Source organism: Protomyctophum parallelum (assembly GCF_964188405.1).
Source record: "Protomyctophum parallelum genome assembly, chromosome: 5".
Lineage (NCBI taxonomy): Eukaryota > Metazoa > Chordata > Actinopteri > Myctophiformes > Myctophidae > Protomyctophum > Protomyctophum parallelum.
Window position 1 is genome coordinate 49,297,680 of NC_139702.1, and position 14,246 is coordinate 49,311,925.

General features: G+C 42.3%; 1 protein-coding gene across 1 annotated transcript; it reads right to left on the bottom strand.

The window, feature by feature from the left end:
• Window positions 1-2,048: 2,048 nt before the first annotated feature.
• LOC310858410 (uncharacterized protein) lies at window positions 2,049-9,354 on the bottom strand (the record flags this gene model as incomplete). The annotated part of the gene is made up of 5 exons (XM_083764518.1): window positions 9,261-9,354; window positions 7,846-8,079; window positions 5,910-6,110; window positions 5,687-5,731; window positions 2,049-2,143 (listed from the first exon to the last, which is right to left on the bottom strand). The coding sequence occupies exons 1-5, from the start codon at window positions 9,292-9,294 to the stop codon at window positions 2,049-2,051; spliced, it is 609 nt and encodes a 202-aa protein (XP_083620644.1). The 5' UTR covers window positions 9,295-9,354.
• Between the last annotated feature and the right edge of the window lie 4,892 nt (window positions 9,355-14,246).

Below are 14,246 nucleotides of genomic sequence, written 5' to 3' on the forward strand. Positions count from 1 at the left end.
TAATGTGTTCACTATCATTTGGGACTCTATTCCATCCCAGCCTTTGACCGTCATCATACATTTATGTTGTGTTCTTAATCTTATGGGGTGCATATTTTGTATCTATTTTGTTTGTATTTGATTTTGAGCATGAAATACAAAACCAAAAAGGCTTTATCTTGACTTGATCTGACTCATCTCAGGTTCTCATTTTGTAACGTTGTGGACACAGGCTGTGTACGAGTTTCCTTCTTGTTCAGAATTGTGATACACTGACTGTGTCTGGTGGTGAGAAAACATACCCCAAATAACGTGCACTACACGTGCTTGTAGATATGCTATATGTCCGCCGCACATCACCGTTGTACGAATAATCGGACAAAATCAGACTAAGTTATGACTGTGTGACCTCTGTCCAAAATGTTTTCTCAAATTTCTAAAGAAAACAATTATGTAATCAGCAAGCATACACAGCATACAACAATCTCTTTGACCGATAGAATTCCGCTTCACTTTTGCCCCGTAATCAAGTGGTAGTGTTTGGGGAAACCAATTTTGGTTCTTGTTTTTTGTTTAGCAGAAGTTATGACAAACTGTTTCCGGTTGAGAGACACTGGAGTTGTGTGTCACAAATTCACAATATATTTGGCTTTATCTGCTGTGCTATGTTGAAGATATGATGGTCTGCAATATACTGCAGGATGGAGGCATGCATGAAAAGGGACATCATCATGAATCAAGAACTCATCAAGAACTCATCATGAATCATCATTCTAATCTACATGAACGATCATGTTGTATTAGCCAATGTCACATTTGTGATTTTGTTTTACATACGGTAAAAAGCAAAGCTTTTTAACACCTACAGGCAACAGGTGCGTAGGAGAGGGTACGGTGCCCCAAAAAGGAAAAAGGAAAACACCCATAAAGATAGCCTGATGAAGGCCGCATAGGCCGAAACGTTGCTGTTTCCCTGAAATAAAAGTGTTTTCCTTTTTCGTTTTACATACGGTAAATTATGAAATGTCCAGTACTGTGGTGAGCACTTCCTTTTATTCAGTAAGACTGTTCTTGCTAAAGAGGAAGCTGCAGGTGACACAGCATACTCCGGCCACAGTGCACTCTTGCTAGTTCTATTAGATTGTATTTTATCTGTAACCAATACAGATCCTGATTCCTGAACAGGGCATATTCTCTGAAATACCTTGACATAGGCCATGCACGCATGAATGCACTCTTATCATGCCAATATTGTTAGGCCACTCGTGTTCAGTTTATGTACATGGCCCAGGCTTACCCAAGGTTTGTTATGATTATTTTCTTTTTTTTAAATATATGATTAAAGCACTATTTTAGCAACCCATCCCCCCCCACCCAGTGTCAATTATCTGATGTAATCCTGGGCACAGTACATTATTCCACTGTTATTGCATGGGTTCCAATTTACCCATGTGAATATCATCAAATCTCATCTTGTGTTCTCTTGTAAACTGTCAAAGCTGAATGTGAGACCTGTTTGTCCGAGGGTTGATGTTGTCGACTAAAACTAAGAAGAAAAAATAAAGTTTGCCGACTACGTTTTTTCACTGACGAAAACAAAATAAAAACTAAGCTATGATGACTAAAACTATGACTAAATATATTGACAATTTCAACAAATAAAAACTAGACTAACATAAATGTTAGGGAGGGACTAGTGGAATAGAGATCCACTATAACTAAAAGACAAATAATTTATGTTTGGTTTTGCTCGGCTATTTGCACTCTGAAAATAGCAGATCTGCAACACGTGAGCTTGTACATTGGCGATTTTCAGAATACAACCAAGTGTAAAATCAGCCATTGCGATGCCATCAAGGCCTGCAAAAATGTGTTTTTTTTCCGACGAAACCAACTGTAGATTTAGTTGAATGAAAACCTACATTTAGTCGACTAAAACTAGACTAATAATAAAACATTTCAGATGACTAAAATGACTAAAACTAAATTCAATTGTATTCAAAAGACTATGACCAAAACTAAAATCTGCTGTCAAAACCAACACTGGTTAATTTGTTCAGACAACTATTCTAACCTTTATGCTCCTCTTGTCCTCCAGGTGTGTCCTCTGGTTCAGAGTCCTTGGCCTCTTTTGTGTCCCCACTGTCTGCAAATGTCTGCATCCCTGAAAGATTTATAATTTAGCATTTTATAGTTAGCATTTTATGTTGACGTACTGTAGCACATAGCACTCTAAAATGTATACTCATAGCTTCACTGCACAGATAATCTACTGTTCTACAGATATTAGGTTCTTAGCTTGCTTATGATTCCATGAGTATTTCCATGTATTTGATTACCTTGTATTGTTCCTGCTTACTGTAAATCGCTCTGGATTAATTATCTGCTAAATGCCTGAATTGTAAATATCAGACTGTGCAGTCATACAGATTAATCTATTACCATTACATGATCAAATGATCATCGTACATTTATAACAATGCTTCATGGTAATAACAATGTTGTAACAATACTCCTTGGCAGTAACTTTTATACCTTTGGAAAGATTGATTCTTTCCCTTTTAAATTGCCAAATGTGTGGGATGCGCTGAGCATGTGGGTTGCGTCCTCTCTTTTTTGATTATTCTAATAATTTACTCTTTAATCTCTCGTTAATATATTCGAATGGATGATCATTTATTTAGATAGTTGTAAAACTTGTTGGACCCTATCTTAAGCCCAAACCACACCAGTTGCAACTCCTTGCAACAAAACCATTTTGAGATAAACCACATCAATGCAACTCCTTGCAACTGAAGGTGTGGTTTAGGCTTTACACGTAGAGAAATTTGGTGTGTGTGTGTGTGTGTGTGTGTGTGTGTGTGTGTGTGTGTGTGTGTGGGTGTGTGGGTGTGTGTGTGTGTGTGTATCACAGATCAGAGATTTACATAAGATTTACATAAGCTCAAACCAGCGTTACGGGGACCGTAGTTAAGTTTGATCAACTGAACACATTTTGAATGGTGCACTACATTACAGGGGTTCTCAACCCGTGGGTCGCGAACCCCCCGGGGGGAAGGGTCTCTCTCTGTACAGTACAGTACAGTACAGTACAGTACAGTACAGTACAGTACAGTACAGTACAGTACAGTACAGTACAGTGGAATGTAGTACAGTACAGTACAGTACAGTACAGTACAGTACAGTACAGTACAGTACAGTACAGTACAGTACAGTACAGTACAGTACAGTACAGTGGATAACAGAACAGTACAGTACAGTACAGTGGATAACAGTGCTGTACAGTACAGTACAGTACAGTACAGTACAGTACAGTACAGTACAGTACAGTACAGTACAGTACAGTACAGTACAGTACAGTACAGTACAGTACAGTACAGTACTGCCAAAATATGTATGGGGTCAATTTGTATTGGTCAATTGGTTGTATTTATCAATGATAAATATGAAGCAATGTGATTATAAGTGTAATTGTGTAATAAGAGTAATAGTGTAATAGTGTAATAAGTGCAATAGTGAAATAAGTGTAATAAGTGTAATAGTGGAATAAGAGTAATAGTGTAATAGCATAATACTGTAAGTGTAATAGTGTAATAAGTGTAATAGTCTATCACGTGTAGTAGAGTAATAAGTGTGATAGAGTAATAGTGTAATAGGCTAATAAGTGTAATAGTATAATAGTGTAATAAGTGTAATAAGTATAATAGTGTAATATGTGTAATAGTGTAATAGCATAATAAGTGTTATAGTGTAATAATAATCTTATTAATTAATTATTGAATAAAATGAATTAATTAATCAACGCAAGAAGGCCCCCCTGCGCCCAGCACCATGCCAAAGCTTTTTCCTGCAGGAAACACTGCTTGTGGTTGTAAATATATTGTTATCTGTGTTGCGAGGATGAGGGGGTACCTGGAAAAATATCTACCCCAAAAGGGGTACCTGGTCCAAAAAGGTTTGGGAACCCCTGGCCTATATACTACTCATGGTAGGCAGTACGTAGGACATGTCCATACTGGCTCCATTGCATGGTCTTGACATGGTCTCGATAAGAACATACTGGTGATTATGGGTTGATAACATTGGAAGCCAGTGTCACAAGCAGATGTAGTGGGAACCCACATGCAGAGAGCCAGGCAAAGTGGTGTTCAAAACCCATTATTGTCCATTTTAATACCGGAGAGACAGGTGAAAGTGAACGTCACAGACAAAACCATGTGACACAATACAATGATGACACATCAAGTTTCAAGTTTCATTAGAAAACATCATTGCTCAAATCTATTGAAAAAATATGGACTAATACTGTACATTAGACTCCGGACCGCTAGTTAACATTACATTTTGGTGCAACTGGGTGAAAGTAAGAAAGTAAGACACTAAGACTCTAAAGAATTAAGATTCTAAAATAATCTTAATAGTCTTAATCTGCATGGTCCCTAATCTCAGTAGTCAAGAAGGGACGAGTTCCCCAGTCACCAAGGACTGACTGAAACAACACTGTTATCAACATGAGAGGTGCAAATCAGTTACAGCTGGGGCAAACAGAAACACAGAACCTAGAAAACTAGACCAGGAAATGAGGGAACATAGATTCAAGATTCTAGATTCAAGATATTGTCACAAGGATGTCCAAATCCATGTCCAAATCCATGCAAATCCATGCACTGTGGAAAAACGTAGAGCATCACGACCAGCACTTCAAGGAGTGACACTGGAACCCGCACAACCAGGCCATCACAATCAAACAAGAATGTGCTGCTACAGTAGCATCCCCTCCAACAGAGTCATTGAGACATTGACATACCGTTCTGTGATGCTGTGTCAGGAGATCTCTCCTCCATATCGTTCAGGGGAATCTCAGGGTCATCCTCCTGTCTGGAATGCTGGTCAACCATGTACGTCTGTAGAAGTAGCAGGGTCAGGTGGTTCTTAACACGCACAGATACTGTAAGCATGCTGTATGTATACTGTAGCCTATATTGCGCATGAATGCATGCACACATGCATGCACAGTAGTACACACGCATGCACGTATACGCACGCACACACGCACGTTTCACATAGCATAGCGGGTTGTCATTTGCAGAGATGGGCAGTATTTGAAATACATGTATTTGAAATACGTATTTGAAATACTTTTTTGTATTTTGTAATTTGTATTTCGATGGGGATGGAAGATGTATTTTGTATTTAGATAAATTTTTTGACCCAGTATTTGTATTTTGTATCAAAATACATTTTCAATATATTTTGCCCATCAGAGATGGGCAGTATTTGAAATACATGTATTTGAAATACGTATTTGAAATACTTTTTTGTATTTTGTAATTTGTATTTCGATGGGGATGGAAGATGTATTTTGTATTTTGTATTTAGATAAATTTTTTGACCCAGTATTTGTATTTTGTATCAAAATACATTTTCAATGTATTTTGCCCATCTCTGGTCATTTGAGACATACAGAATACTCACTTTAGATCGCCGACTTAGGAAACAGTAGGCTGCTCCCATCCCAAGTAGAACGATGAAGACCACAATGAGTGTAGCGTAAAGGGCTTCAGTGGGTGAGTGTAAGGGCAAAAAAGAGTACAATTTAGTCTCAGTGTGCACTGTTGTCTGGATTTGAAAATGTTAATCGTTATAAATAGTAGTAGATAATTAGTCATAACAGAGAAAATATTATTCTGTTTTGTAGTAAACTCACCTGTGCTTGTCTTTTTTGGTTCTTTGGGTTTGGTGGTAGTGCTACCTGGTTCAACAATAAAGATTTTATTTATTCCATTTATTCAGCTTTTATGAATGAGTATATGTAACAAAACAAAGGGAGATCAAAATCCTGACCAGCAAAATAAACTGACACATCTACACATCTGAAAACATGTTTTTCAACTTTTGTGAATTGAAGAAGAGAATATGGAAGGACGTACTGCTTGGCCCAGGTTTCACAGTGGCAGGTTTCACAATGGCAGGTTTTACAGGTTTTACAGGTTTCACAATGGCAGGTTTCACAGTGGAAGGTTTCACAGTGGAAGGTGTCACAGTGGAAGGTTTCACAGTGGAAGGTTTCACAGTGTCAGGAGTGGTAGGCATAGTCTTGGCTGTAGGAATCTCAGATGTTGTGGTGGGTTCTGGGACAGTGAGAGATACAGTGGCAGATATGAAGGGCATCTTTCAACATGAAGGGCATCATTGAACAGGTTAGATATAATTATAAGGACATCATTCAAGGTAACAGGTAACATAATTCACAGCTTATCTTTGCACCATTTGCTATTGTCTGTTGCTCTGTTCAGTTTGGTATCAATTTCACCGGTATAGTATGAGCTGTTTAGTGTGTACAGTATAATCTGTGTGTCCATGAGTACACCCCTTTCATTATTTAACAGTACATCACGTTTCCACTAGTCCGGTTTGGAAATAGACACTAATTAGTGTTAATAGACTCTAAATGTCTAGAGACTAAATAAAATTTGGTCCAGTCTGTTATGCTACTCTCCTACTATAACCCTTCTACACTACTAGTCTATCTAAAATTATTGTCTCCACCAGCCGAAGGCATGGGGAGAGTATGTTTTGCACTCCGTCCGTCCGTCCGTCCGTGTGTCCGTGTGTCCGTGTGTCCGTCCGTGACCAGCTAATCTCAGCCACCGTTAACCCGGTCGATGCCAAATTTTGCACACACACTCCCTGGATGCCAACCATGAACCTCTGCCCCAAACTTTCCAGAACGGCCTGTTATAGCGCCACCAGGAGGCCGCTTTGTGCAAAACAGGTTTTTGCACAGCACACCTACAGATTTTGTCCAAACATCATGCAAATTGGTACACAGTCTCTCTAGAGCCATTCAACCAAACCGGTCTTTCATATTTCTCACACTCCATCCTGATTGGTTAAGATTGGCTTCCAAAGTTCACAGGAGTGCTCAGTTTCAAACAAAATGCTGCAAATCATGAACACATCGCGTGATTTCCGTGAAATTGTGCACCCACATTCCCACTAGGCCGAGGACAAAATGCCACATGAACAATTTCAACTCAGCCTCAAGGTGGCGCTATAACTGGCCGAAAAGTGTTTTTACCTAACTGCACGGATCTGTGGATAACCTGGTGGAGACCTGTGCCCAGAAGGGCACTTTTTCTAGTTAAAACTGTCCTTCTGTCTGTCCTCATAATTTTTTCTCCTCAGTGGGTTGCCCAAACCATCTGAACGTAGACATGTGCATGACATACTGTAGCTTACACTACAGCGTATGTCGGGTGTGAGGAAGCTGATTTTTCACAAATCTAAATCGTTTTTTTGGGAACTCACTCAAATAAGACTGCAGTGGGAGGAGATGTCCTCATCCATTTTTCTCTTCAGTGGGCTGACCATTAGATCTCAAATTGCACCAAACCCTGTACACTCAAGACACTGCCCCCTCTTAGATCTCCATATGGAGCTGACCTGTTCTGACATTCCATAATGTTGATCTGATCTCATCAAACCCTGTACACTCAAGACACGTTCCATATGGCCAGTACAGAATTCATTCCATATGTTGATCTGACCCCCCATGCCAAAGCGCCAGCTCTCGCCCAGCAGTCTGACGTCACCCAGGCGGATGCGTGCGCAGGACCTCGCCCTCAGGGCGTCCTCAGGGCGTCTTACTGGTAGGTAGTAACCAGAGTTATCTAGTAAGAGTGGCGACACTAGCGTTGACTCCCAACTTCTAACAATGGAATGCAGAAGTGCTCATTCTATCTCAATGTTTGGAACTATAGCCCATAGGCACCATCAAAGCGTGTCGCCACTCTGGCATTACCAGCCTAGATGCCTAGACGGCGACGCCAGCTGTCCAGGCCAAGGGCTTCACATTGTTCTAACCTGAAAGATGGTTTCCATTGGCGTCGGGTAGCTCAGTGTACAATGCCGTGCCATTGGCATTGGTGGCGTTTCCATTGGTGGCGTTTCCATTGGTGGCGTTTCCAGTGGTGACGTATGGATCAGTGATGAAGTTTGTTGCAGTCACATTGGCACTGACAAACATGGTGATGGTTTCATTGGCCATGTTGGGCAACATGGTTGTTTGTTCTGCAATGGCAAAATGTGTAATAAGACCTGAAAGAAAAGACAGGCCCAAAACCTTGAAATATATTTGGTGTTTAAAGTCATCCCATCATGTTTATACAGTAGGCTACTGTATATATAAAGAAATCACACCTGTGTGAAGTGAGGGGCGCTCTTATTACAACATTATGTTTGTTTACATTTTGAGGACTGAAACAAACATTACATTTCTCTTTATTGTCTATGGCGTTTTCTTAAACAAGCATCGTTTAAAAACAAACATTAAAGCTGTATATAGGATCTACTTCAATCCCAATAGGATTAATGATTGAAACAGATTTGGTTACATGACCAACAGCCAATAAGGGACCACCATTCTTGGTGACATAACTAAGGTACGTTTTCGCACAAGTAGGCCATGTAAGTTGGCACCTCGACAGAGTACATTTCTAGTTATTATTATTATTATTTTCAGCTTGAGAATATTGGATTTATACATCAATCTGTTTTTCTGTTCGGGTCATGTTTGCCTCCAACACTGGGATAGTTTTTTGCTGGCTGAAAGTTATGAAAGCCAAGAAAATGTTCCAATCTAAGTTGCATTTGCAACCTACACCTGCTAATCATACCGAAACGGTAGAGATAATATTTTTAAAGGCCCTTGTCATCATTATCAATTAGCCAATCATCCGTTTCATCAAACTACAGCATGCTGAACAGGGTGTGGCAAAGTGTGTCCTTGTCTGCACATACTGTATGTAAACGTTCATGTGCATTATGGGAGCTTGTAAAGCTGCGGCTATGGTTAAATTCCCAATGGACCAGTAAATATTCTCAACTGAAAACACATTTTGTACAGAAAGACCAAACCTCTGCCATACCCAGTTTTTGTATTGTGTAATTAACTTGTACAGTATAACATGAGGAACCCCCTTCTGACTTATACATATAATATTGACACACAATGTGAGTTTGTTACCGCATACAGTGCTTAGACCAACTAAATAAAACAGACACATATTTCCATTGTAAATGCAAACTGTCAGTGCCTGTCATAGCTGTCAAGGCTACTACATTTTGTTATCATTATTTAGAAATATTTAGATGAAATAAGCCAGCAACAGAATAATGGCTATAACCAGAAAACAATGTCACAGCTTCCAAAGAATCCATGTGATAGAAAAAACAAATGTGAAATATGAAAATATAAAAGACAAATATAAAAAGCTTACCCAGGATAAACACAGAAAAGCCAACGGATCCCATATTGAGGCTCTACGTATAACTTCTGCTGAACCTAGCAGCTGATCAGCTATTATAGTGTTGCCTGTGAATATTAAGCATGCCCACAAACTGCATGCCCACAAAAGAGGATCAACCATTCTGACCACAGCAGGATGTATGTTGCTCAAAGTGTGTGTGTGCGCGGCTGCGCGCGTCCTCGTTTCGTTTTAGATAATTCTCGAAGGCCAAAAGAGGATCTAAATTGCCTGCTTGCCTGCCTGCCTGCCTGCCTGCCTGCCTGCCTGCCTGCCTGCCTGCCTGTCTGCCTGCCTGCCTGCCTGCCTGCCTGCCTGCCTGCCTGTCTGCCTGCCTGCCTGCCTGCCTGCATGCCTGTCTGCCTGTCTGTCTGCCTGCCTGCCTGCCTGCCTGCCTGCCTGCCTGCCTGCCTGCCTGCCTGCCTGCCTGCCTGCCTGCCTGCCTGCTGATATACAGTACGCCTGCCTATTGATATAGTATCTCTCTATTTCCGACTCTTTTTGCAACTTCAATACTTTAACTATACTTTAACCCTAGAACACTAAACATAACTTTTGTCAAACCACATTTTACCCAATGTGATATATTATATTCCATAAGAAATATTTCTCATAAAAATATATTGACGTACAGCAATACATGGCAACTTGAGGTAGGCCTACTCTTCACAAACTGACTAACTAATCACTAAACTTGGATGAAAGTCACCCGGACACCTGCCTGTAGAAAAGAACAGGCATGTGGGCAGGGAAACAAACCTATACCTTCTATGATGTCACTGAGCATCATTAAGGTACTGAAAGACACACCCACCTCAAACATCAACAACATTATGAAAATTACAAAAATATAATTGTCCGGGTGAAAATCACCCGTGTTTAGTGTTCTAGGGTTAATATATTCATAACCTTGCTAACCCTAACCCTGTATGCTACATACACATATGTAAATTGTAAGGGATCAATACGTACTGTATGCAATAGCAATTTCTGCCCACAAGATGTCACAATTTGTAAGGAAAAGATGGTGCTGTGCAGTCCCATGTATTTAAAGCCAGGGCCATCTATTTCTCATGTACTGCAGTTATCAGTGAGGGAGGGAAAAAACAATATTATGGAAAGAATGAGTCAGATAAGGGCACAGAAGGAGTTCATCAAATATCCATGCTGTGTCCTGTTAGTGTTTCTTGTGTTGTGTGTTGTAGAGAATGGAGAGTGTAGTTACACTGCAGAGTGGCTAGTGCTTGGTGAGACTGAGAAAGCAATGCTATGAACTGTAAATCTGTAACATCACAGTGTGTTATACTGTGGGTGCGTGTGCATACGTGCACACAGGTGTCGGGTTGTGTGTGTGTGTGTGTGTGTGTGTGTGTGTGTGTGTGTGTGTGTGCGTCCGTGCGTGCGTGTGTACACTGCTGAGCCTGGTAGGTTCACTTATTACTGTTTATTTGCCCATGCCAAATGTAATCAGCACAGGGATTAGTGCTGCCTGCCACCCAGGCTCTAGAAGGTCCACTATAACTATACCGGCCTTCCTGAAGACAGGTTCGCATGGGCCAACAGTGAGGATCAGGTCATCTTGAAGAGAGGGAGAAGTGGAGAATCAAAGAAACACACATGTACACACACACACACACACACACACACACACACACACACACACACGCACACGTGCACAGAGGCCTGGCTTCATCCAGGACCACTTATCACCACATCACAGCACCACAGCACCACAGACACTATAGGGCCCGTCTCTGGCCCTGGCCCTGTGTTATATGAGCTAATCACTCATCCTCAGAGAGTCGTCGGGGAAAGATGGAGTGGAGCGAAGGATGAGAGAAGATGAAAGCATAGAGCTGGAGAGGAGACAGAGTAAGAACAGAGAAAAGAAGAGGAGGAAAAGAAGAGCCAAGGGGGAGAAAAAGAGACAGAGCATGTGTGAGGGAGACGGGAAGACATGGAGCAAGTGAGCGAGTTAGGGAGAGAGCATGGGGAAGCAGATAGACACAGAGAGAGAGAGAGAGAGAGAGAGAGAGAGAGAGAGAGAGAAAGAGAGAGAGAGAGAGCCGGACCACCCACCCGGCGAATTCAGAGGCACAGGATTCACAGCCCATTCTGTTGACCTGCCACACAGCCCCAGCTCTGGGCTAGAACCTTCACAATGGTTCCCTCTGCTATAACACGAGGGGGAGGCGGGGGAGACACAAGGGGAGGGGCGGGTGAGTGGACTATAACAGCAGTAAACAGTGGGCCGAGCTCCTCTCCTTCAGCGCACAATGGGAGCTGAATTGTGTCGGGGCTGGAGGCACCCCCTCACCCCCTCACCCCCCCTTTTTTCTTTTTTTTTTCTTTTTTTGAGTGCTCTGCCATGGAGACCTGAATGCAACATCTGTGGAGGCTGTACCCGAAAGGGGGGAAAACACTATTTTGCTGCTCAGCCTCACTGACAACCTGTTTTCTCCTTCCCCCCCTTCTCTCTCTTTCTACTACTCCCTCTGTGCCCTTGTTTTGCTCTCTCTCTCTCTCTCTCTCTCTATCTCTCTCTCTCTCTCTCTCTCTATCTCTCTCTCTCTCTCTCTCTCTCTCCCCCTTACTACTTCACCCTCTTCCCGTTTCTCTCTCACTATTTTCTCTCCTGTTCCTTTCTCACACCATCTCCCCTTTTGATGCTTGTGCATTGCTGCATCCCTGGTTCTCACTCAGAGCGTACGTTATGCATAGATTTACTAGACTGAGGGGAGAAGAGAACAGAGAGAGAGAGAGAGAGAGAGTCAAATTGTTTTGTTGAAGGATACAATATGTTGGCAAGTGGATTTTGACATATTCTTCCCACATGCATATAAAATCTGAACATGAAGAACTTTACTGCTTATTGCTACTTTAAAACTGTGTAACATTTGTAATGAATATTGTAATGCTGAGAGTTAATGATATGCAATGGGTTCCCTTAGTTTCATTGGAGGGAGGGGTGCGGGAACAGGAAACCTTTTAATTATTATTATTACTATTGGAAAGGGATGTGAGGCGCAATCAATACACGAGCAACTTTCCGGAAAGGGAGGTGAAATAACTACATTTTGACATCATTCAGAAGTTCTGATAGCTATTTGTCGGACGCTCCTGCATCCCAGATGTCCTGACTGTCCGAACTAGTTCGGAGCATGCCCGGAACTGATCTTTTCCAACGTCGGAAGGGTTATGGCATGCATTGATGTATAGAGATATCTACATTTTGACACCATTTAGAACTTATTTTGGATGCTCCTGCACCCCCAGATTTACTGACTGCCCAAAGTGCTTTTTATTTTACTTTCCCTACTTCGTAATAGTACATCAGAAGGAGTACGTATTGACCTTGGTTAGAGAGCTCAAGGGCATGGAACAAATCGAGGGGGAGAAAAAAGGTAGACTAAGAGGGACAGCTGGAATTGTTTTGTTTCGTTTTATTTTCTGTGTCAAGATCAACCCCTCAAATGTCTTTCTATTTGTCCCACCTTTTTCTTTGAATTAGCTCTGGTCCTTTACCTGGTGCCCTGCCCTCTCCACACACCTCATGGGGTCACTGGGCTGTTGTCTGGACACTGTAAAGCGACAACTGGACGCTGAGTGACCACCTACTTTGTGTAAAATGGGCCCAATTGGACCCATAAGGGCCAATATTTAGGTATTGTTTGTTGATATTAACTCAGAAATGAAAGAGATTCTATGTTTGCCCTTGAAATACTGTAGTGAGAGCATCAAACAAACAAACCCTCCAAATAAAAACGCTAAGCTTTCATGTAAGCACTTTTTTTTAATACACAGTGATTTTGGTGCATCTTCGCAAGGAAACCAAAAACACATCCAGAAAAATACAAATAACGTAAATGCCCACAGACCTCCGACAGCTGAAGTTCTTTCATGGACTCCCAGCAGATTACAGTAGCAGTAGGGTGGCTATCACCACCGTCTAACCTCTCGCAGAGAGTACAGCAGTCCCAGCCACATCCATCATCATCACCTCTCCAAACCACTTTCTTCCCAGAAAAGACCCCCCCCATCCCAGTTCACATTCCCCACAGTCCTGCCCTGCTCCACCACCATATGATGTTGACAGGGGCTTGTTTCGCTGAGAGGCTCAATGGGACAGACCACCAAGACTTTTCCATTTAATTGAAGCTGGGGTGGGTGGGGGGGCAAAGAGACCCCTGCTTACTTCCTGGTCACCCATTTTCTTTAATCAATTTCCGCCCTTTGGTCCTATATCATCTGTAATTACTTTTCTCCTCTCCCCCGCCCCTGGTGGCTTCCTCCTGGAGTGAAGAGGTCCACACACACACACACACACACACACACACACACACACACACATACACACACACACACACACGCACACACATGCGCGCGCGTGTGCAAAGAAACACAGATGCATGCAAGCCCCAAACATGCGTATATCCTCACCCAGACATGTGCATGCACAATTGCACATGCACACATATATGTGCAGTTGTGCACAAACACGCACGCACGCACGCACGCACGCACGCACGCACGCACGCACGCACACACACACACACACACACACACACACACACACACACACACACACACACACACACACACACACACACACACACACACACACACACACACACACACACACACACACAGGCCTGCTGTGCTGACCCCCTACAAACAGCAACCAATACCTTGAGCAATACTCCCTCTGTGACTCCTCAGGCCTGAACAATAGAGAGTCCACTGGCTCCAGAACCCCACTAGGCAACTTGTGGTCCTGCCCACCTACTCTGATAGACACACACACCCACAGACGGACACACACACACACGCACGCACGCACACACGCACGCATGCACACACACACACACACACACACACACACACACACACACACACACACACACACACACACACACGGTTACATGAGCTGTGTGCAAGAACACATACATTTCCATTGTG